Consider the following 26030-nt stretch of genomic DNA (forward strand, 5'->3'; position numbering starts at 1 on the left):
AGTAAAGAAACTACCTCTGACACCTGTGCTATATTTATCACCCTCAATTTCAAGCAATGTCCACTCAGGCTAGCTGTCACCATCCGAGAAAAAAGACTCTCACTGTCCACCCTATCTAATCCTCTGATGTCTCAATTAAGTCACCTCTCAACCTTTTCACTCTAATGAAAACAGCCTCAAGTCTCTCAGCCTTTCCTCATAAGACCTTCCCTCCATACCAGACAACATCCTCGTGAATCACCTCTGAACCCTTTCCAAGTTTCCACATCCTTCCTATAATGCAGTGTGCAGAACTGTACATAATACTCCAAATACAGCTGCACCAGAGCTTTGTACAGCTGCAGCACGACCACATGGCTCTAAAACCCAACTCCTCTACCAATAAAAGCTAACACATTGTATGCTTCTTAACATGGCAGAATAATGATGCGTCCAACTACCAGACTGGAAAGACACAAAAAAAACTGCAGATGCTGGAATCCAAAATAGACAGGCAGGAGGCTGGAAGACCATATCAAGCCAGGCAGCACCAGTGGTGGAGAAGTCGATGTTTCAGATGTAACCCTTCTTCAGGCCTGGAAAGAACAGTGTCACTGGAGTGGAGGAAGGGAAGAGAGGACATGGTGACAAAGAATATAATAAGTAAAGCTAAAAGAGAAGGAAGAAGTGGGAGTGAGTTCACAATCACACTATTATTCTACCACTCTCACATTCCGATCACTTCTGAACTATGAACATCCTTTCTACCCCAGCACTCCATCTTTCTCCACACTTCACATCAGCTCTGAAGAAGAGTCAAAACATTAGCTTACTTTCTCGCCATGGATGCTGATTGAACTGTCGTGATCTCCAGCATATTTGGTTTCAGTACAGATTCCAGCATCAGCAGTAATTTGCTCCTAAATTCGTTCTCACCACTGTCTTAAATGTGTGAGCCCCATTCTTATATCAGTTACTCTGGTACCAGATTGTCATAGAAGGGAGCAAATCTCTTTGCATCCAACACGTTAAATCTCCATAAACCTGGATATTTCGATAATGAGTAAAATTTTTTGTAGTACTGTGTCTGTGCAGGCCATGGCAATGGCTTTCAGTACTTCCACCCATTTGGTTTTGCTGCTGATGTGAAACTCTCACTGATTTGACAGAGATGCTCCCTTTGCTGTCTTTAATGCCTGGAATTCACGTTTACCTCACAAATTACTACAGGAACAATAAATCCTCATTCCCTAACTGGGAAACAAACCCAGGAAACAACAATGAGAGTGCTGAGTCCCAAAGACTAGAACACTATGGAAGGTGCCCGCAATGCTTGCAACTTTTCTTCTTGACACTATTTTTGACTTTTTGTTCAGTTGCAAAATGATAAGAGAGTCACTGAGTTACTCACAGCAAGGGGACTGGCCCATTTGTTCACTCTACCAACACCTGTCATCAAACATGTTGCTTCTGAACCAAGATTCCAGCTCTTGGCTTTGTGCGTTCTGATATTTTAAGTGCTGGATGTAAGTTTGTCACTGAGTAGGAAATTTTAAGTGCTCATCTAAGTAGATATCCCATTTCTTGAGGGCTTCAACAGAACAAAAACAGGTCCTTAGCCAATGACAGGAAATATTGCTTTTTTCTAGGACAGAAAATCTATATTTTCCTCCCTGAAGACAGTTCCAAAAGACAAACTCTTTCTTGAAGCTGTTTGCCAGGATCCTTATGATGCCAACAGTGTGGGTTTAAATCTGTAAGGTTATCACTGATGGTATTCCTTTTGAGCCATCCCTTCTGCTTATCTGTGCTGTGGTATCCATCAGGTGAAACCACCATCAGTTGTCTCTCTCTCTCTAACAACGGTCCAGAATGAGTATGGAGACTTTACCATTTAATAGGAGAAGTAAGGACTGCAGATGCTAGAGATCAGGGTCGAGACTGTGGTGCTGGAAAAGTACAGCAGGTCAGGCAGCATCTGAGGAGCAGGAGAATCGATGTTTTGGGTATAATGCCTTCATCATGAATGAGGCTTGAGGGCTGCAGGGCTGAGAGATAAATGGGAGGGGGGGGGGGCTGGGTTAAGGTAGCTGAGAATGCAATAGATAGATGAAGGTGGGGGAGAAAGTGGTAGGTTAGAGAGGAGGGTGAAGCGCATAGATGGGCTACCTTCCCCCAAGTCTCACCCCTCTCTCATTTATCTCAATGCCTTGGGGCCCACAAGCCTCATTCCGGATGAAGGGTTTATACCTGAAACATTGATTCTCCTGCTCCTCAGATGCTGCCTGACCCGCTGTGCTTTTCCAGTACCACACTTTCAACTCAGCATCTGCAGTCCTCACTTTCTCCTAGCCAATTTCAACCTTAATGCAAAGCCTCTTCCAAGGATGCCTACCTTGAAGAAGTTCTCGTCTCTCTACAAGGATCTCAGTGACTCTTTCTCTCACTGCACCCTCAGGTAATCTCCTCTGCCCTGAAGCTCTTCAGCCACATCCTGAAGCAGACTCACTACCACAGCCACATCTCCTTTCTCAATGCCTGTCTATGGAACTGAGTGATCCCACGTGGACTCTGGACTACATTCGAACCTGAACAGGACAACCAGTATGTACTACAAATCTGAAACCTTCAGGAACAGTTCTCATTCCGGATCGTCCATGCCACACCCGTAGCCACGTGCCGCCACATACACTCCCTACAGTCAGCCCTTCCCCAGTTCAGGGTCACCCTCTCTCAAAGGACCTCTGCTGTTTCACATCCTCAGAATTCAGATGCTCAAGAAATGCAACCACATGGTATTAGTGTGGACTTCACCAGTTTCTTCATTTCTATTTCCCCCACTCGTCCCAAGTCTCTAACTCACCACCGTGCCCTTGACATTTCCATCATCTTTCCCATTTATCCGCTCCACACTTCCCTCTGGCCTTTCACCTTCTCCTCACCTTCATCTACCTATTACATTCTCAGTTACCTTCCCCTCAGCCCCCTCAACCCACAAGCCTCATTCCTGGTGAAGGGCTTATGCCTGAAACATCAGTTCTGCTCCTCGGATTCTGCCTAAACCGCTGTGTTTTTCTAGCACTACATTCTCGAATGTTTACCATTTAATGTGTGGCTCAGTGTCAGACTTTGTGACATTATGTCTGAGGACATGCAAAAGACATTTTATTTTCTATTATATGCATTATATAGATCAGTTGTACTTGTAGGAGATAAATAGAAAGGTTGCTTGCACAAATAACAACAAATAGATTGAATATCTACAATGGCGGCCACATAACACAAAACTGTGGCCCAGTGGTTAGCAATAAATAAAACATGAAAGAATTGTGAATGCCGTAAATCAGAAACGAATCCATAAGTTGCTGGAAAGGCTCAGTAGGTCTGGCAGCATCTGTGCAGAAAAATCAGAGTGAATGTTTCGGTTCCTCTAAACTGAGGATGGGTCACTGGACCGAAACATTAACTCTGTTCTTCACAAATGCTGCCAAACCTGCTGAGCCTTTCCAGTAACTTGTGTTTTTGTCTCAGTGTTGCACTGTTGCCTCACAGCAGCAGGGACCTGGGATCAACTCCAGCCTTGGGTTTCCCGTATCTGTGTGCGTTTCGTCCCACAGTCCAAAGACGCGCAAGTTGGGGTGGATTGGCCATACTAACTCGACAGTGTGCAGGGGTGTATGAATGTGGTGCATTAGCCATGGGAAATGCAAAGTTACTGGAATAACTGGGAGAGTCAGTGTGGACTTTTTTTTATTTCAAATATAAACTTTACTCATAAAATAATTTGATGGTCTGTACAGTTGGACACGCCATACATATGTAAACATTCCATTTCTTTGCATACCGAAATACAGTAATCATTCCTATTTACAGGTCTGCATGATTACATTTTCAGCTGAGGCGTCAGCAGAGCCTAAATGACTGTGTGGGCCCCCTGTTCTTCTTTAGGCAGGCAGACTTTACATGGTGGTCTTTCCCCACCGTGCCTTGGCGGCAGCTGCCCCAAGCTTCAGCACGTCCCTCAACACATAGAATGTGCCAGTCTGCAACACTCAGTCGGGGTCAACTCCTTTAGTTGGAAGATCAACAGGTTTCGGACCACGCAGAGAGTGTCCTTCACTGAGTTGATGATCCTCCAGGCACAGTTGATGTTCGTCTCGGTGTGCGTCCTGAGGAACAGGCTGTAGAGCATGGAGTCTCACGTCACGGCGCTGCTCGGAACGAACCTTGACAAACACCACTGCATTCCTCTCCAGACTTCTTCCGCGTAGGCATATTCCAGAAGGAGGTGTGTGACAGTCTCGTCTCCCAACCCCCGCAGCCGCTTTGAGGGCAGCGTGAGGTGTGGTTGAGAGTACGGGCGTGCATAAAGGATCTCACAGGCAAAGCCCTTCTCACCACCTACCAAGCTATGTCTTGGTACTTGTTGGAAAATTCTGGCGATGAGGCATCCTGCCAAATGGCTTTGACAGTCTGCTCAGGGAACCGCTTGATAGGATCTGTCCTCTCCTTTTCCCGAAGAGTCTCAAGGACACTACGTGCTGCCCACTTCCTGATGGACTTGTGGGATAATCTTTGTTTCATCTTGTGTGTAATAAAGTCCTGTTGTGTTTTAATGAACTCTGCAGCCTTGTGTTTTAAAATCTGACCATGATGTTAACTAAAATTATAAAAAAAAACTGTGATTCATCTGGCCAGATTTCAGTCTGGGATCTGATTTGTTCAAAAGTACAATCAGATGGAGTTGTAACATTACCCATGTGTACCCATGACCAATTTATTGAGTTGCTTAGCATCTTCTTCACATTCATTGATCAAGGTGTTTTTCTTCATAAACTTCTCCACGAAGGACAGGTGATACGAAACGGTCCAACTACTTGGAGTGTTCTGCGGCAGCGAGGCCAGGTCCATCCTTCGCAACACCGGGGAAAGGTAGAACCTCAGGACGTAGTGACACTTGGTGTTTGCGTACCGGGGATCCACGCACAACTTGATGTAGCCACACACAAAGGTGGCCATCAGGGTGAGGGTGGCATTGGGTGTATTTTTCCCCCCGTTGCCCAGATCTTTGTACAGTGAGTCCCTTCGGACCCGGTCCATTTTTGACCTCCATATAAATTGGAAGATGGGTGACTGCAACTGCACAGGTTCTGGGGATAGGCCAGACCTGTGCCACGTACAACCGCAATGACAGTGCCTCACATCTGATGACCAGGTTTTTTCCCGCGATGGACAGCGACCACAGCTTCCATCTGCCCAGTTTCTGCCTCACTTTGCTGATACACTCCTCCCAAGACTTGGCGCACGCCCCATCCCCCCGAACCAAATACCCAGCACCTTCAGGTGGTCGGTCCTGACGGTGAAGGGAATCGAGGAGTGGTCAGCCCAGTTCCTGAAGAGCATGGCCTCCCTCTTGCCTCGGTTTACTTTGGCCCCCGAGGCCCGTTCAAGAAAGTCGGTGTGGACTTGTTGGACTGAATGGCCCGTTCCCACATTGAAGAGATCCTACCCAGAATTCCCAGCGCTACTGACCGTCCCTGCGCATGTGCAGACTCTTCCCGCCGACGGACCGTCCGGAGCATGCGCAGTGGGAGTGATCCTGAGGATAGGTTGTTTTTTTTCGGCTCCACAAAAGGTAAGATTGAGGCAAAGCTGAGGAAGCGATTGACCGGCCGGTTATACGGAGAGGCTTCGGAAACACTTTGTGGATCTTCAGACCCTCGTAGAAGGAAGTTCTTTGTACCCGTTTCACAAAACGGGACGAATGTAGGCTTCCTCTCAGCGACAGGCCCCGGCTCACAGCCGTCATCTTTCTAGAGGGCAAAGGGCGCATGTGCGGTTATCCTGGGCTGGGATTGGGAATGTTGTGAATGTCTCCCCTGGGCTAACAGGAATGGAGTTTAGAAACTCCTTTTACGGGGAGGGAGGAGGGGAGGATTTACACACAGCAAACCCCCAAATAATAGTCTTTTCTGAATGTTTGTCCCAAATCACTGAGATGGCTTTTGTAAACTTATTTTACAGCATGTTAGATGACAAATTGCAGATTGAAAATTCAAACAAAATAACATACCAAGATCTGAGTGTGCCACTTTATTCTTTCTTCATTGAACACTGGATATTATCGAGTAAGTATTGAGTAAAATGAAAGTAACATAAAATCCCTTCCTTACATCTCCCAGTAACTCTTGCCCAATATATTAAATCTGTATGGTAAAAACAATGACTGCAGATGCTGGAAACCAGATTCTGGATTAGTAGTGCTGGAAGAGCACAGCAGTTCAGGCAGCATCCAAAGAGCAGCGAAATTGACATTTTGGGCAAAAGCCCTTCATCAGGAATAAGGGCTTTTGCCCGAAATGTCGATTTTGCTGCTCCTTGGATGCTGCCTGAACTGCTGTGCTCTTCCAGCACCACTAATCCAGAATATTAAATCTGTACCCCTAATACTTTTTTTCTATCAGCTGATGGGAACAGCTGCTCTTTATCTATGTTTCTAAAGTTATCATAAACATAGACACCTTAATCAAATCTCACCTCAATCTCCTTTGCTCTGCAAAACAACATCAGTTTCTCCATCCTGACTTTGCCTCATTCCTTGAATCAATAGGCAATAGGTGCAGGAGTAGGCCATTCTGCCCTTTGAGCCTGCACCACCATTCAATATGATCATGGCTGATCATCCTTAATCAGTATCCTGTTCCTGCCTTATCTCTATAACCTTTGATTCCACTATCATTGAGAGCTCTATCTAACTCTTTCTTAAATGAATCCAGAGACTGGCCTCCACTACCCTCTGGGGCTGAGCATTCCACACAGCCACCCACCACTCTCTGGGTGAAGATGTTTCTCTTCATCTCTGTCCTAAATGGTCTACCCCGTATTTTTAAGCTGTGTCCTCTGGTTCGGCACTCACCCACCATCAGTGGAAACATGTTTCCTGCCTCCAGAGTGTCCAATCCTTTAATAATATTATGTGTCTCAAATCAGATTTCCTCTCAGTCTTCTAAACTCAAGGGTATACAAGCCCAGTCGCCCCAGTCTTTCAGTCTAAGGTAGTCCCACCATTCCAGGAATTGACCTCGTGAACCTACGCTGCACTCCCTCAATAGTCAGAATGTCTTTCCTCAAATTTGGAGACCAGAACTGCACACAGTACTCCAGGTGTGGTCTCACCAGGGCCCTGCACAGCTGCAGAAGAACATCTTTGCTTCTATACTCAATCCCTCTTGTTATGAAGGCCAGCATGTTATTAGCCTTCTTCACTACCTGCTGTACCTGCATGCTTACCCTCATTGACTGGTGTACGAGAACACTCAGATCTCTTTGTACAGCCCCTTTACTTAAATTGATTCCATTTAGGTAGTAATCTGCCTTCCTGTTCTTGCCACCAAAGTGGATATCCATGCAATTATCCACATTAAACTGCATCTGCCATGCGTCTGACCACTCACCTAACCTGTCCAGGTCACCCTGTAATCTCCTAACATCCTCCTCACGTTTCACCCTGCCACCCAGCTTAGTATTGTGAGAAACAAAGCTCACTCACTTCAATAATTTCAGTCCGAGACAAGATCTGAATCAGTAGTGTCCTTTATTTCACACTTGCAAGTGGGTGTGATGTCCACAAGGCAGGGACAAAACACACTGAATTCAACAAATACTCGATATTTATATAATTTGGTTCCTTCATTTTTTTTCTTATTTCATTGTTTCCCCCCCGTTTACATCCTCTACTTCCCTAAGACTGGTACCCATTACTCTGTTTATCTCTTGTCTTATCCAGCCTTGTCTGTGACAAAATGCTTATTTCTGGCCTCACAAGGCCATTTGACCTCATCCTGCTGTGGGTTATTGTTAGGCATTTCTTGCCTTACCTTTATCTATTCCCTCCATCTGTGCTGCCCCTCACAGCATCTTATCACTAAGCCCTTTTAATTGGGGTTTGTTCCTGTGTTTCTGTAAAAGTGGGAAACAGATGTTTATACCTACTGTTTATACAGGCATATTTAATTTAACTGCCTCTCTTCACAGCATTTAATCTAGTCGCCTGTAATATCTACCATTGTTTTGCAGTCCCGCTTCTTTCTTGCATACATTTTTAGCTAATACAAAAAAAATTATGCATTTCCTCCACATAGTTTCCATTCCTGTTGACTCAGCTCCTGGCTGAAACAATTACACACTGATGTGAGTTCATTTATTTTTTGAATAATCGATTATAACTGCAGAAGTAACATTAATTTACCTATATCCCACAAATTTCCCCTTTTTCTTTAATTACCATTTGTTATCTTCTGCATTTTTCTTTTAAGCATCGCTCTCGAAATTCGCAAGCATCATTCCGGAGATTTCATCCATCATGGTCTCACTCATCCCCTCATTATTTAGTTGATAAAGTTCTTCTGCCTGATTTCCTTTTAGGGGCATTTGTTTCATCAAGGCTGTCTCAATCAGTATTTGGGTGAGCCCTCATATACAGGGTATGATACAACAGCCAATGGCTACCAATACCCCAACTACTACTATCGGGGAAGTAAGGATGGAAACTACCACCCCTTTCCATTTTTTCAAACCAGGATTCAAGCCATCCCGTGAGAGATGTGTCCACTCCTGAATTCTCAGCCAGTTCCTCTGCTAAGGTAGTCAATCCCCTTAAGGCCCGAGTAATTGAACCATCAGGTGCAGTGTTATTAGGAATAAAGGTACAACAGCTGCCTCCTAACATCACACACACACCCTTTTTCTGCTAAAATCATATCAAGGGCCATTCTATTCTCCCATGCCATCCTACTTGTCGCATCAAGCTGGTCTGATATTCCTTTAACCGCATCTCTTGTATAATTTATAAATCGCTGTTGATTATTGAAAATGTAATTTATCCAATCTACATTTTTATTAATTGTTACCCACCAAAAGAGAGCTGACTCAAAGCCTGCTGCAATCTGATTACGAGTCCCCTAGGGACTCCTACCGAATCTAGATAAATCCTGTCATCGAAAGAAGTGTCTAACAGTGATCTCTTCCCCCTTCCCTTTTTCCCTACTCTCTGTTCCTTCTCCAATGCCAGGGTAAATGGAATTGCCAATTGTGCAATTGCACATATCCCTCTCCAGTCTGGAGGTAGGGTGAGTCTCAATATTTTGCCTCCACAGTACCACCACAGATCCGCTCGGGGAACCTTTAGTGCTGAGTAGTTCCCTCCTTTCTCCGTTTCGGTAACATTTTAAATTTCTGTACAAAAATTCAGCTCCCCCAAATCTCTAGACTGACTACGCATACACGATGTGTGATTTCCAACTGCGGCGGAAAATGTGGGGGGAACTTGTACATCTTTCTTCTACAAGGGAGGGAACATCAGAGGTAGGGAGGTACAATTCCTATCATTCCATGCAGTCTCATCCTGATACAGGGCCATCATACATTTCATGCCCTTCCTGTCTCGCTTCCACACAAGCGGAAAGGGAACCACCTGGGCCCCTGACCTACCGGAGGCACATGCATAGCAATTGCTTTGGTTCAGACTTTTTACAGTATACTTTACCCATTCAACCCAGGCATTTGCATCCCCGTACCCAGTTTCTATTTCGATAGTCTGTTTCAAGTCCTTTACCTCTTTAATTTTTACAATTTAGGATCAGTGGGAGGGGTGAAAGGTTGTATCTCATTATCCAGTATTTCCGCCCGTTTTCCTTGTCCTACGCTTATTCGAAAGCAACAGCCTGTGAAATCGTTCCCATTTGCTTTCATTTCTATCCCAAATGTTTCATTTAATTGTATCTCATAGGTGCACCTCCCCCCCCCCAAAAATTTGCTTTGTGCCATGTGGTTTTCTTTATTGTCAGGTATATTGGATTGCACTTTTTATCGGGACAATCGCGAGCTGGTTGGAAGGGGGTCCGGTGTACTGTGACGAGACCATTATACCAAGTACCATCCCCTAGGCCATCCTCATAGGACTTAAGATGTATCTCTGAGCTGCGGTACTGTCTCTGATTATCTACGTCCCCACAATTTACTAAGCTGTATGCATCAGCATCTATTACTTGTACATTATCAGACTCAGGAACTATTAATAATACATACGAAAATGATATTTGACAAAATGCCAATACTAAGAGGGCTAGCATCATAACTCTAAGCATTCCCAGTACTTTAAACATCATGCTGAAGCACAAAATGACTTAATATGCAATCCTACAGAATAAATCCCCACGCTCGCATCGCCACTGTATAATCATTTACTCAAAGTCTCTTTAGTCTGAGTTTCAGCGGGTCTTGCGTTGATTCGGCTGTCCAGACCTCTTCCTCAACTGGAGAGTCCACTGGCCTTTTGATCCGAGTGTAGTGAGTTCAGCCTTTCTATGCCGTCCATATTGCCGTTTCGGTAGTCAAAAGAGCCTGGTACGGCCCTTCCCAGTCCGGCTACAATTTAGTCTCTGCCCATGATTTTACTCAGACCCAATCCCCCGGCTGGATGGGATGAACGGTGAATTCAAGGGGTGGAGTCTGTGCCAATAAACCCTGTTTCCTGAGGAAAGACAAAGAGAAGGACAAGCCCAATATATACTTCTTTAAGAACAAATCTTTAGTTTCGGGAATTGGCAATTCTCCATTCGTTCCCAGATAAGGTAATCCAAATAAGATGTCATAGGGGGATAGTCCCAAATCTTTCCTTGGGGCTGTTCGTATTCGCAAGAGAGCTATAGGTAAACATGTGGTTCAAGGGAGTCTGGTTTCTATTACCAATTTAGAGAGCTGTCATTTGAGTTTTTGGTTCATTCTCTCAACCCTTCCTGATGATCGCGGGTGCCATGGAGTATGGAATTTCCAGGAGATTCCCAATCCTTTCATTACTCCCTGTAACACTTTAGAGGTAAAATGAGGTCCTTGGTCGGAATCTATACGGTGTACTAGCCCATATCAGGGAATTATGTGCTCTAATATTGTTTTAGAAACCCCATTCGCAGTGGCAGTAGCTAGGGGGTATGCCTTAAACCAAATGGATAAATGATCTACTATGACTAACATATATTTTAGTCTCCCTACTCTGGGTATCTCCGTATAATCTACTTGTATGCTCTGGAAGGGTCTCAATCCTGGGTCTCTTTCTCCCGGGGTCTGTTTTCTCAAGACATTTTTATTTGCCTTTCTGCATATTATACATATCTCACATATTTGTTTAGCAATTGTATATATTCCTTTACATCCATATTCCCTAAGAACTAAATCACACATTGCTTGTACTCCCCAATGACTGCCTTGGTGTAGGACAGACATTATCTCTCGCATCATCATTTTGTTCAACATTTCTCTTCCATCAGGTAACATCCAATGCCCATCTGCTGTTTTTGCCGCCCCTAAATCTTTCAATTCTTTTTCTTCTCTTTCAGTAAATATAGGAGCTTCCCGAGGACCGGAGACAGTATGTATTAGGGAATGAATCACCACTTCTTGTGGGTTCAGGGCGGCTTTTCATTGGCTAGTCTATTTCCCCTAACTTCTGGTTCATTTCCTTTCTGGTGACCATTTACATGCACTAGTGCTATTTCTTGGGGGAGTAATAGGGACTCCAAGACCCGTTTAATCAATTCTTCATGTACTAATTCCTTCCCCTGGCTGTTGATCAGTCCTCTTTCCTGCCATATCTTTCCGAAAGTGTGCACAACACCAAAGGCATGTTTGGAGTCAGTGTATACAGTTCCATCTTTTTTGTCTAATGCCCTAAGGGCTCTTTCCAATGCATAGAGTTCGCAGGTCTGAGCTGACCACCCACTTGGCCACTTTCCTGCCTCCACCACACTACCTTTTGTCCCATCTATGACTGCATACCCATTATGTCTTTTCCCTTCAGTCACCCGGGATGATCCATCTATAAAAAGTCTAGCCCCTGCATGAAGTGGAACATCTCTCAGGTCCAGGCGGACCTTAGCTTGGTATTCTATAGTGTCAAGGCAATCGTGCCCTGGATTCTGAGGAGATTCTCCTTCCCCTTTCCAAAGAAAGGCAGCTGGATTTAAACAATTGTCCATGACCAACACTAGATCATCTTTTTCTATTAATATTGCCTCATATTTCAAAATTCGCGAGTCTGTCAACCATTGCCCAGCTTTTTGGTTTAGGAACGTTCTCACTTGGTGTGGGGTGCTTACTATTAGGGGTCCCCCAAATGTAAGCTTTCTGCTTTCCTCCACCAACAGTGCAGTGGCAGCCGCAGCCTGCACACACTCAGGCCACCCCCGGGGTACTGGATACAATAGCTTCGAAAGATATGCTACTGGCTGTTTCATTCCTCCCCACCTCTGGGTTAATACTCCCAAACACACTCCCTTATCCACAGTAGCAAAGAGGTGGAAAGGTTTATCTAGGGAAGGTAAGGCTAACACTGGGACATGGATCAGATCTCTTTTGAGTTCCTCAACTAGTTCTTTTTCCTCATCGTCCCAACTTAGACATTTTGGTTCCTCCTCCAATAGTTTGAGATATAATGTCTTAGTCTTTTGAGCATAGGAATCAATCCACGATCTCCAATATCCCGTTAGACCCAAAAATCTGCGGAACTCCCGTTTAGTCCTGGGCAGCGGCATCCCCACTATTCCCTCTATCCGTTCTGGGCTTATCTTTCGCTTTCCCTCACTAACTAATTGTACCAAGTATTTCACTTCTCGCTCCACATATTGCAATTTGTTTTTAGATGCTCGCAGACTCTGCTGGCCCAGAAAATTCAATAATTTGTTCGTAGCTTCTACTACTCTTTCTCTTCTTTTTCCTGTTACTAAGAGGTCGTCTACATACTGCAACAGGGCAGTCCCCTTGAAACTACTAGATTTCTCCATTATTTGTTCTAACATCTGTCCAAATAAATTTGGGGATTACGTAAACCCCTGGGGAGCACAGTCCACCGGTATTGCTGTTTCCGTCCTATCTTGTGGTCTTCCCATTCAAAAGCGAACAAATTCCTACTTTCCTCCACCAAGGAACAAACCCAAAAGGCATCCTTTAAATCTATCACACTAAACCATTTGTGATCATGAGGGATCTTACTCAATAACGTATAGGGGTTTGGCACCACTGGATGTCTGATCTGTACTATTCGATTTAATGTTCTCAAATCCTGCACCAATCGATAAATTCCATCAGATTTCCACATAGGTAGGATTGGGGTATTATAAGGAGACATACATGGCTCCAACAAGCCATCTCTAATCAGTCACTCAACTACTGGCTGCAGTCCTCGTTTACCTTCTATGGAAATGGGATATTGTCGCTCACAGACAATGTCCCCTTTCCTTTTTAGATTTACTTCAAGGGAGGGATCTGTAGTCCTCCACGATTCCCTTCCCTAGCCCATACAATAGGGTCGTTCTCTCTCTCTCCATATCCTCTGTCAACATTGCCATTTGTACAACTAATTCTTTTTCCTGAATTCCAATCTCCACTCCTAAGAGGATAATTAAGTCTCTACCTAGTAAGTCACCTCCTATATCAGGGATATACAACAATTCCCCTGTGACCCTGTGCTTAGGACCTTCTATCGTCATAGGTTCAAATACCGGAACAGTAAATCTCTCCCCTTTAACCCAGAAACAGTAATTGACCATGTCGACATTTCTACTTTCTTTTGTTTAGAATTCAGCGATGACCGTGCTGCCCCTGTATCTACTAGGAAGACTACCTCTTCCCTATAGGGTCTCATCTTCAAGTTTATCAAGGGTTCCTGGTGGGTCCCCGAGGGCAGGAACCCCTCATTCATTGATTTTGATTCATTATCAAAATTCATAAGCGGAATTGCTCTTTCTTCCCTCTGTAGATCAGGACACTCCCGCCTAAAATGTCCTATCTTTCCACAATAATAGCATCCTTCCTTTGGAGACCTCCATCTCTGCCCCTGTCGCTCGAACGCTCTATCAAATGCTCCCCCTTGTCCTCTCCCTCTCCCTTTTCCTCTGTGCCCTACATGCTGCTCCGGTTACTCAATATTGGTTCCATTCTTAACTACCTCATCAACCGTAGCTACCATCATTTTCGCCTTATGTTTTTGTCTCTCATCCTCTCTCTTTACCAACACTTTCTGTGCCTTTCTTAACAATTCATCTAATTGTTTTTCACTCCTCCCTTCTATCTTCTGTATCTTTCTCTGTATGTCTGGCCATGCCTTTGTAACAAAATGTACTTTCAAAAGACCCTGTGCCACTGGGTCCTCAGGGTTCATTCCAGAATATTTCCGCATTGAGTCTCTTAATCTTTGCAAGAAAGCTGAAGGAATCTCATCTTTCTCCTGTCTAACTTCAAAGGCTTTACTCAGATCCTGCGACTTTGGAACTGCCTCTCTTATTCCTTTTAGAATCACATCTTTCGATTCCCTCATTTCTTCTCTATGCTCTGGGTTTTGATTTTCCCACTGGGGGTCTCTGAGGGGAAACTTCGTCTCTCCCTGTCCAGCATCCCCATCTCCAATGGGATGTTCCCTGTCCCATATCTTATTGGCTGCTCCCCGTATAAGTCCCCTTTCTTCCCCAGTAAATAGTATATTCAAAATAGACATTAACTCAGCCCACGTATACAGACTGGGCCCCAAAAATTGATCGATTTGTTCAGACAACCCTACCGGATCCTCAACCAGGACCTTCATTTCCTTTTTAAATGTTCTGACCTCCCCACTGGTGAGGGGGGCACTCACAAACCCAATCTCTTTATCCCCTATTGTTACCTCCCGAAGGGGATAAGTCGTTACGTTCTTACCTTTTTTTTTGTTTTGCCCCTTAGGCTTTGGTTTAGATCCTCCGGAGGCCTCCTCTACATCTACTTTAGCTTCCCTTTCTTTTGCCGAGGATTGAAGGTCAGGAACAACAACATCCCTGTTCACCGCCCCTTCGTCCTCCTCTTGAGAGTCATCTGTTCCCTGTCCCTGTCTGCCTGTCTCCCTTCCTCCCCCATCTTCACCTAATCTGATTCTATGGTACGGGGGGCAAACAGCCAAGAGGATCCCAGGGACTGGGTGGGGCAGAGGGGGAATCCTTTGTCTTTATTACCAGCATTCCCAAACTGCCCTTCCAACAGGACGCATAGTCCACCTCCTCTTGACTAAAAGGTTGTTTTTCATGCACATACAAATCTAAATACTGATATAGCCAATCCTCGTCCAAACCATACTTGGCCAGAAGACAGCCGGACGAAGGATTGGTTCCTTAGTCCATATTAAACAACAATACTTAATCATTTTCTTTTTATCCTTTACCCTTGTACAAGTTTGCGTGTCCATTCCTGCAACATCCTCCCCAATGGACTTTCAGGAGGTATGTTGTAAGGGACCCCGCCTCCTCTTCCATTGCCTTGTCCTTCTTTTGTTTTCCCGGAAGCTTATTCCTTACCCACGGCACAACCCATATTGAGTTCCCTCGTTAGTCCCTTATTAATTACTAAAACTCAATCCCGGCCACCAATGCAATACTTAAAAGTCAATTTTCTTACCTGGTCTGTGCACAGAGTTGCCTGGCCCCTTTTTGCTGTATTTTCTATCGACCTTCTGTCACTGTCTGATTCAGATGTCTCTCTAGTGGGATTTGTACCAGTCGCCCAAGGGAGCAGATGAAACTGGGACACGAGACTGCTCCTCAATGGGGAACGGGACACGTCTTCCCGGTGTCCAGGGCCAGCCACTCCCCCCGGCGATGGAAGAACATCCCGGAGAGCTCCCACTTGTGAGAAACAAAGCTCACTCACTTCAGTAATTTCAGTCCGTGACAAGATCTGAATCAGTAGTGCCCTTTATTTCACACTTGCAAGTGGGTGTGATGTCCACAAGGCAGGGACAAAACACACTGAATTCAACAAATACTCGATATTTATATGATTTGGTTCCTTCATTTTTTTTCTTATTTCATTGTTTCCCCCCCGTTTACATCCTCTACTTCCCTCAGACTGGTACCCATTACTCCTGTTTATCTCTTGTCTTATCCGGCCTTGTCTGTGACAAAATGCTTATTTCTGGCCTCACAAGGCCATTTGACCTCATCCTGCTGTGGGTTATTGTTAGGCATTTCTTGCCTTACCATTACCTATTCCCTCCATCTGTGCTGCCCCTCACAGCATCTCATCACTAAGCCCTTTTAATTGGGGTTTGTTCCTGTGTTTCTGTAAAAGTGGGTGATGTTAGTGACCAACTGCATGTGTGAGATAACATCACTCACATGAAAACAGAGTTCTTGGGTCCACGCAAGCATCTCCACAAAGGATGTGAGGGCCCTTGGAGAGATTTGATACCTACTGTTTATACAGGCATATCTAGTTTAACTGCCTCTCCTCACAGCATTTAATCTAGTCGCCTGTAATATCTACCATTGTTTTGCAGTCCCGCTTCTTTCTTGCATACATTTTTAGCGAATACAAAAAAAAATTATGCATTTCCTCCACATAGTTTCCATTCCTGTTTACTCAGCTCCTGGCTGAAACAATTACACACTGATGTGAGTTCATTTTTTTTGTATAAGTAATTATAATTGCAGAGTTGCGGAAGTAACATTAATTTATCTATATCCCACAGTATCGTCAGCAAATTTGCTGATGTTATGACTAATACCATCTTCTAAATCATTAACATATATTGTAAAAAGCTGCAGTCCCAGCACTGATCCCTGAGGTACCCCACTGGTCACTGCCTGCCATTCCGAAATGGAGCCGTTTATCACTACTCTTTGTTTCTTATCAGCCAACCAATTTTCAATCCAAGTTAGTACTTTGCCCCCAATACCATGCGCCCTAACTTTGCTCACTAACCTCATATTTGGGACTTTATCAAAAGCTTTCTGAAAGTCCAGGTACACTACATCTACTGGATCTCCCTCGTCCATCTTCCGAGTCACATCTTCAAAACATTCCAGAAGGCTAGTCAAGCATGATTTCCCCTTCATAAATCCATGCTGACTCTGACCTATCCTGTTACTACTATCCAGCATTCTCATAAATCTCCTTTCAAATCTCTCCAAGGGCCCTCACATCCTTTGTGGAGATGCTTGCGTGGACCCAAGAACTCTGTTTTCATGTGAGTGATGTTATCTCACACATGCAGTTGGTCACTAACATCACCCCGATTCCCAGGTGTTGCCTCAACTGTGAGAGTTTCCTCTGACCCGGGTGCTTCTGATAACTTTCAAGCATTTGATTTTAAAGTTGAGAACAATGAAATTATTTCACTATTGTTAACCAGTAACCTACAGATTTCAACTTCTCGTGCTGTTCTCAGTTATCTGTGAAAGCTTGACATGGCTCTGGGGCTGGCGTGACCTCTTTCCTGTGGATCTGAATTGATGTCCATACATTGTTCTGTTTCATCTCTGCTGTCCCTGATCAATTATCTGTCATTGTCTAACTACATTTGTCTCCAATAACTGGTGTAACTGTCTCAGTTATTTTATTGTTCCTTTCATTGATCCTGTAAGTAATGTTTTTATAGCTGAACATCCCCTGACCATTTGCTGCTGGCAATTACCTTCCCTTAGTAGTTCTTACAATGCCATTAGGTAAGGAGTTATTCACCGTATGATGATTAAGGGGCGGTGATATGTGTCAAAATCAGTGACAATGAATTTACATCACTGTAACACCTTTCACACAGTGGAAAATTCCAAGCTGTTCCTTGGGAGTGTTACAAAGCAATTTTCGATTACAGTCACATGATGATATATGAGGGAGGTGACAAAATATTTTATAATCAAATATGTAGTTATCAAAGAGTTTTTAAAGTGCAAAACTGAGATTGAGAAAGGGAGAGGCTTCCTGAAGAGATTTCCCAGTTCATGGCATTGGTAGCTGAAGGTTGAGCACGCCAAATGCAGAACAGTTAAAATCAACAATGCTCACAATGTTGTAGTTAGTTCTAAGATGAGAGGAGAGAGATTTTAAAAAGACATGAGAGGCAAGTTTTTTAAACACAGAAGGTGGTTTGCGTGTGGAATCAACTTCCAGAGAAATGGCAAATGTGGGTACAAGTACAATGTTTAAAAGACAGATGAATAGATGAAAAGTTTGGAGGGATATGGGCCTGGAGCAGGCAGGTAGGATTAATGGATTATGTTCAGCATGGATTGGTTGGACCAAAAGCTCTGTTTCTGTGCTATATGACTGGCATCTCTAAACATTTGTTCTTGGGATGTGGACATCGCTGGTTGGGTTAGCATTTATTGGCTAGCCCTCATGCCCTTGAGAAGGCTGAAAGATATTACAGAGATGGATTGAGAGGAGACTATTAAGTGGTTGGAAGAGATGGATGAAAAGTTTAATATTATGCTGTGCGGACGAGGGGTGGTAGGTGAACAAGGCCAATTAAATCAAAATTAGGCAGGAGCTGGGAAATGTGGATTGGACACAGCTATTTGAAGGGAAGTCCACATTTGAGATGTGGGAGGCTTTCAAAGGTAGATTAATAGTAGTCCAGGATAGGCATGTCCTATTGAAGGCAAAGCAGAGGAAGGGCAAGATTCGTGAACCGTGGATGACAGGAGAAATTGTATGACTAGCCAAGAGGAAAAGGGAAGCGTACATAAGTTCTAGGCAGCTAAGAACAGAACGGGCCCCGTAGGAATACCGGAAGAGAAGATCAAGTCTTGAACAAGGAATCAAGTGGGCTAAAAGGGGTCATGAAATAGCTTTAGCAAGTAGAATTAAGGAAAATCCCAAAGTATTTTGTCCTTTATATTAGAGAAAGGATTGGTTCACTAAAAGATAATGAAGGAAGGCTGTGTGTTGAACCTGAGAGAATGGGTGAGATTCTGAATGATTGCTTTGCGTCAGTGTTCGCTGAGGAGAGGAACATGATGAATCTTGAGATTAAAGATGGAAGTTTGATTAGTCTGGATCACATTGGCATAAATAGGGAAGATGTGTTGGGTATGCTACAAGTTACTAAGGTGGACAAATCTTCGAGGAGAAAGTGAGGTCTGCAGATGCTGTAGATCAGAGCTGAAAATGTGTTGCTGGAAAAGCGCAGCAGGTCAGGCAGCATCCAAGGAACAGGAAATTTGATGGAACGGGCTTATTCCTGAAGAAGGGCTTATGCCCGAAACGTCGAATTTCCTGTTCCTTGGATGCAGCCTGACCTGCTGCACTTTTCCAGCAACACATTTTCAGCTAAGGTGGACAAATCCCTAGGACCGGATGGGATCTATCCCAAGTTGCTGAGGGAGGCGAGAGAGGAAATAGCTGGGGCCCTGACAGATATCTTTGTGGCATCCTTCAATACAGGTGAGATGCCAGAGGACTGGAGAGTTGCTCAGGTTGTCCCCCTGTACAAGAAGGGATATTCTGGGTAACTACAGACCAATGAGCCTGACATCGGTGGTGGGGAAGTTAGTGGAGAGGGTACTGAGAGATAGAAAAGAATGGCCTTATCAGTGATAGGCAACATGGTTTTGTACGAGGGAGATTGTGCATTACCAACTTAATAGAGTTCTTCGAAGAAGTGACCAAGTTGATAGGTGAAGGAAGGGCTGTTGATGTCATATACATGGACTTTAGTAAGGCGTTTGATAAGGTTCCCCATGATAGACTAATGGAGAAAGTGAAGTCACATGGTGTGCAGGGTGCTCTAGCTCGGTGGATAAGGAACTGGTTGAGCAACAGGAGACAGAGAGTGGTAATTGAAAGGACTTTCTCCAAGTGGAGAAAGTTGGTCAGTGATATTCCACGGGGATCAGTGCTAGGGACACTGTTGTGTATGATATACATAAATGATCTCAAAGAGATCATCTGATGGTATGGTCAGCAAGGATCTGTTCCTGGGTTGTAAATTTTCTTTGTGTTATTTAAGACTTGGTTTGAATACTCACACAGGAGCAGAGTTTTGGATGACCTGGATTGCATGACTGGGTGAATAATCTGTAACTCCTACCCTTCCAGCTTTGTGGGAGCTCATGTGGGCACATAAAGCAGCTAATGCAGCAGCACATTGTTGGGAGAACGGGCAGTCGATAAAACCTTATTCAAGTACAGTCAGTGGAAGGAACAATAAAACATTAAGCGGAGTTCAAGTGCGCAAATAAACAGAGGCAGCGGAAGTTTGACAAGTGCAGAGAGGAGAATGTGAGAGGAGGTGGGAGTGCATTAAGGCAGTTAAGTCCAGAAGGAACATAAGAACGGGTGAGAGTTTCGGCTGCAGATCAGCAAAGACTAGGAGGAGTCAGGTGAGGTGGAAGTGGGCAGTCTTGGTGCTGATTGAGATATGTGGTTGTAAACTCATCTCGGGGTGAAATATTTCACAGTGATTATGATGTGTTTGATTCAGACTCAGACAGTTGCCAGGCTGCGGGATGGAGTCAGTGGCAAGGCAGTGAAATTTGTTTTGGGGATTGAAGACAAAGGCCTTAGTTTTGCCATGATTTAATTGGAGGAAATTTCTTTCCATGTGTGACCTGCACGGAACTGGGACGTGACAGTGCTCACATCCACCTGCTACCTTGCTACTTCTCGGCGATGGAAGCTGTGTGTTTGTAGATTCTGACAAAGTTCTGGTAAAGTTGTAGGTGCCTAAAATCCCTTTCCTTCAGTTGCTGTTTTGTAGAAGCCAGACTCTTGTGAAAGATTCCCCTTCACTCTCTTGTTCTTTTGTTTGATATCAATTTCACAGATGTCAGAACACACCAACCATCACACCATGGTCTGATGGAATCATCCATTTGATCACAAATGGAACATGATCAGATTTTGAACATGGAAGCAAAAGGTTCCGTTCCCATTGGAGAGAAACAGTGTTGTGTGTGTGGAAAAGGCTTCAGCCAATCTTCAGAGCTCACAAACCACAAATGCAGTCACACTGGAGAGAAACTTTGGAAATGTGACGATTGTGAGGAGGAATTCATGTCTCCATCTGAGCTGGAGACGCATCGACGCAGTCACACCAGTAACAGGCCATTTACCTGTGCAGTGTGTGGGAAAGGATTCACTCAGTCATCTAACCTGCTGCAACACCAGCTTGTTCACACTGAGGAAAGACCATTTCAATGCCCAGACTGTGGAAAATGCTTTAAAACCTCCAGGGATTTGACATCCCATCAATATGCTCACATTAATGAGAGACCTTTTAAATGTCCAGACTGTGGAAAATGTTATAAAACTTCTGGAGACTTGACATCCCATCAACATGCTCATACTAATGAGAGACCTTTTAAATGCCCAGACTGTGGAAAATACTACAAAACGTCTGGAGACCTGATGTCCCATCAACGTGCTCACACAGAGGAGAGACCTTTTAAATGCCCAAACTGTGGGATGTGCTATAAAAGTCCCAGGGACCTGATGTCCCATCAACTTGCTCACAATAATGAGAGACCTTTTAAATGTCCAGCATGTGGAAAATGCTATAAAACCTCCAGGGATCTGCTGTCCCACCAACGTGTTCACTCTGAGGAGAAACCGTTCAGGTGCTCTCTCTGTGGGATAGGGTTCAGGCGATCATCTGACCTCATGGAGCACCAGCAGGTTCACACTGGGAAGAGACCGTTCAGCTGTTCTGAATGTGGGAGGGGATTCACTCGGTCATCCAACCTGCTGAGACACCAGCAAGTTCACACTACGGAGAGATCTTTTAAATGCCCAGACTGTGGTAAATGCTACACAAGCTCCTGGGGACTGACTTGTCATCAACGTGTTCACACTGAGGAGAGACCTTTTAAATGCTCAGACTGTGGGAAATGCTTTAGGAATTCTGTGGAACTGAAGTCCCATCAACGTGCTCACACTGAGGAGAGACTTTTTAAATGCTCAGACTGTGGGAACCACTATACAAGTTCCTGGGCACTGTTTTATCATCAACGTGTTCATATTGATGAGAGGCCTTTCAAATGTCTAGTCTGTGGAAAGTTCTATCGAAGTTCTGTGGAATTAATGTCCCATCAACATGCTCACATGATGAGAGACCTTTCAGGTGCTTTCATTATGGGATTGGGTTCAGGCGATCATCTTAACTCTCAGTACACTGGCGACTTCACTATGGGGACAAAGCATTTACCTTCTCCATGTGAGAAAAACAATTAGCTCACTCATCAACCCTGCTGAGACCACACTGGGGGACAAACCATTCACCTGATTCGTGTGAGGGAAGAAATTCGGTCACTTACTCGACCCTGCTGAGGCAGCACAGAGTTCACACGTCTCAACATTGATTGGACTTTGTTCATTACATTCAGGACTGAAAGCAAAATTTTAATATTCTGGATAAAAGTCAAATAAACCAGCTTTGTGTGAAACACAGTGTGATAGCTCATTGTAAGGATATCATCACAGAGTATTTGGAAGAGTCAGTACTGCTTCATCGGGGGAAGTCAAATCTGTGTTAGAATTCTTTGAGGAGGTAATGAGCAACTTAAACAAAGGAGAGCCTGTGGATGTGATCTGTTTGGATTTCCAAAAGGCATTTGACAAGGTGCCATATGCGAAGCTGCTAAATAAGGTAAGAGTCCTTGGTGTTAAGCACAAGGTGGATTGATGATTGGCTAACTGGAGAAGGCAGAGATTTGGGATAAAGGGATCTTTTTCAGTATGGCAGTTGGTGATTAATGAAGTTCAGCAGACATCAGTGTTGGGACCACAAATAGTCAAGTTATGCATTAATGAGCTGGACAAAGGTGGAGGGACAGGTCCTACTGAAGAAGCAGGGAAACAGTAAAATGACTTGAGCTGGCTGGGTGGGTAGTCAAGGAAGTGGTTGGTGGAATACAGTGTGGGGAAAATGTGAGATCATACATTTTGATTGGAAGAGTATTTTCTGAACTGGGAAAGGCTTCAGAAATCTGAAGTGCAAAGGGACTTGGGAGTTCTAATTCAGTATTCTCTTAAGTTTGACATGCAGGTTCAGTTGGTGGTTCGAAAAGCAAATGCAATGTAGGCATTCACGTGAAGAGACAGAGAAAAGAGCAGAGATATACTGCTGAGGCAATAAAAGGCTCTGGTCAGACTGCATTTGAAATATTGAGAGTAGTTTCAGGTCACATATCTGAGGAAAGATGTGCTGGTGATAGAGGAGGTCCAGAGCAGGTTTGCAAGGTTGATTGTGGGAATGATGGGTTTGTCATATACGAACAATAACGAATCATGCATTAGACAGAATCATGTGGGTTCAAATGAATCTCTTGAACTGTATAAAGAGTGTAGGGGCATTCCTAAGAGGAAGATCATGAAGGCAAAAAGCAGATATGAGATAGCCTTAGCAAATAAGGTAAAGAATAATCCATAGAGATTCTACAAGTACATAAAGAACAAGAGAGCAGCTGGAGACCAGCTGTAGGACTCCTTAAAGGTGAAAGAAGTTATCTTTGTGATGAACCTGAGGAGATGGGAGAGATATTAAATTAATATTTTACATCAGTTTTTACTGTGGAAAATGGAATGGAAGCTAGAGAACTCCAGGAATTAAGAAATAACATTTTGAAAACAGTTCACATTACAGAAGAGGAAGTGCTGGAGGTCTTAGAAAATAAAAAAGTGGATAATTCTCCAGTGCATCCCAGGCAAGTTAGGAGAAATTTGGAGGGCTCTTTTCAGAAATATTTGTATCACCTATAAATACAGAAGAAGTGCTGAATGACTAACGAGTCACATTTGTTTTAAAAGGGATGTAAGGTGAAGCATGGGAGATATAGATCTGTGAGACTGACTACAGTGGTGGGTACATTGTTGAGAATAATTCTGAAAGACCGGAGTTAATATATATCTGGAGAGAAAAGGAATGATTGGGGTATACAGCATGGCTTTATAGAAAGGAAATCATGTCTCTCAAACTTGAGTTTTTTGAGGAGGTAACCAAGAAGATTGATGAGGTCCGAGCAGTAGACAGTGTTTACTTGGACTTTGGTAAAGTCTTTGACAGTGTTCCACATGGTAGTCTAATTAGTAAATCATTAAAGCACATGGGATTCAGACTGAGCTTCCCAATTGGATACAAAATTGGTTTAACAGCAGGAGACAAAGACTGGAGGTGGAGGTTGTCTTTTGGACTGGATGCCTATGACCAGCGGGGTTCCACAGGGATCAATGCTATGTTCACTTATTTTGGAGAAGAGTTGTTGCTCAGGTTGTGCATCAGGTTGTAAATTTGCTGGCTGAGCTGGTAGACCTGTCCTTCAATGTTTTGTCATATGCTAGGTAACATCATCAGTGAGTCTCCAGTGAAGCATTGGTGTTCTGCCCCACTTGCTGTTTACCTATACTGGTTTGTTGTGGTAGGTGATGTCATTTCCAGTTCTGAGTTATAGAGTAATAGAGTCTGAATGCCAGGTCAATAGGAATTCCCGTGCGTGTCTTTGTTTAGTCTGTCGTGGGATGGATGATTGTCTCAGTTGAACTGGTGTCCCTTTTTGTCTGTGTGTATGGATACCAGTAGTAGTTGGTCATGTCACAGTGAGAAAACAGGTAGCCTTAGATGTGATACATTTGCTGCAGGAAAGTGCTTGTTCAGTAGAATTCTTAGTGTCAATGGATCGGTGTAAATAAGGTGATAACGTTTGTTCAGTTGTGGAATGTGTGGCAGTACTTCCTTCTCACGCCAGAGGCTGGAGGCGTGCATATTTCACAGATAACTAAATTGCGAGTTTATATCAAAGACTCTTACCAAAACTTATACTCTATAGGAAAAGAACTTGTAATTTAATAAGCTGAGTGGAATATGCATGTAATAGAACAATCCTGATGCATTTTCATGGATACCACACTGACCAGATTTGAATTAATGAAGCTCAGTTCCCTCATTTTGACTGCTCTGGGAAGTGAATGTCTCATTATCCTTACAGGCTAGGAAAACACGGAGGCTGAAAGTTGGAAGATGTTCATGTATGAGTGAGAGAGAGAAAACATTCCTCTGTAAATTACATTCACTGACTGAAGGATTCAAGGGACACAGAGAGAGAGAACGGAAGATTAATCCTTCATGGTCTGATTTGAGTGAACACTGGCTTGTCATGGATTGAATGTTTCTATGTTCCCTGGAGCTCGAGATCCGGGAAAGTTAAGAATTTAATTTGCATTCTGGTAATCTAAGATGATTTTAAAAGAAAAAGCCAATTTGCAAGGCAGTGAAACTGGACATGTTAGCTGAGCAAGGTTACCTCATGACCTTTCCACGTAGTTTAAGTTTGTCCCTCGTTATGATGTACCGATAAAAGGGAAGTTATCTAGCCAAAGCAATCAGCCATTGGGCCTGGCTGGATCAGGGTTTCCCACTTTGTGCATGTAATTTAATTAGTCAAGCATACTCCGACCTGCCAATGAGTTTCTCTTCCTCTGCAAACTTTTGCCATTTTATTGCTGCTCATTTGATTAAGGACATGTGGCGTTTTTGTAAATGCAATTTCTGTATAAAGATAGCTTGTTTGCAACAATAAGTAGCCTGAGAGAGGTCTTAGGTGTAAGAGCTGGCCCCGCTACTCTGCTCAAGGTTTTTAGAACCTTAACTCAAGCCTGGTTTGTAGCTATCTATATTATAGTGTAACATTGGTGCCATTGGTAAATAAAGGTAATAATTTAAACTAAACTATCTGTGTAAGAGTTTTATATTCCAGACTACCACAGAGTACGATCTCTGGGACGGACCAAGAGAGGCTACAGTTTGAGTCCATCACAGATTCCCTGAGCTGTCTCAAATGGGTACTTTAACAACAACCCACTTCACATTCAATAACAAAATCTATAAACAAACTAATTGGGTTGCTTAAGGGATCACAATATCAGGACTCTTAGCAGAAGCAGTTAAGCAGAGGTTAGAATGAACAACTCTTCTCACGATCGAGCCCAAGCTTTGGGTCCACTATGTGGATGACACCTTTGTCATCATGAAATGCAACAAATTACAAGAAATCCACAAACACATAAATAACATCCTTACTGGTGTAAAGTTCACCAAAGAGGAAGATTCTCCTTCTGAGACATCATAGTAAGAACGAAAAGCTAATGGAGAGCTGCAGACCAGAGTCAACAGGAACGTCTCACACACTGACCAGATACTCCGCTACAGGAGTTATCATCCCAACACCCACAAATGGAGCTGCATCAGGACATTATTTAAGTGA

At 43.8% G+C, this 26030-nt stretch overlaps 1 protein-coding gene across 5 annotated transcripts in view; it reads left to right on the forward strand.

Annotated features, from left to right (window-relative positions):
- The first annotated feature begins 5563 nt into the window (after positions 1-5563).
- The window catches only part of LOC132829993 (zinc finger protein 501-like), a 51382-nt gene continuing 30915 nt past the window's right edge, over positions 5564-26030 (forward strand). For 2 of the 5 annotated variants that reach the window (XR_009646298.1, XR_009646297.1), the window contains exons 1-3: positions 5564-5614; positions 6004-6107; positions 20600-22420. Coding sequence is in view for 3 of the 5 variants with exons in the window: in XM_060847442.1 (XP_060703425.1) it covers positions 20659-22005 (1347 nt within the window). In the remaining 2 variants the exon portion in view is untranslated. Of the gene's footprint in view, positions 5615-6003; positions 6108-9917; positions 9963-20599; positions 25496-26030 lie in introns of those variants that run through there. The other 3 variants (XM_060847442.1, XM_060847443.1, XM_060847444.1) reach the window with 3 other exon arrangements.

Source organism: Hemiscyllium ocellatum, chromosome 30, assembly GCF_020745735.1.
Source record: "Hemiscyllium ocellatum isolate sHemOce1 chromosome 30, sHemOce1.pat.X.cur, whole genome shotgun sequence".
NCBI classification, from domain to species: Eukaryota; Metazoa; Chordata; class Chondrichthyes; order Orectolobiformes; family Hemiscylliidae; genus Hemiscyllium; species Hemiscyllium ocellatum.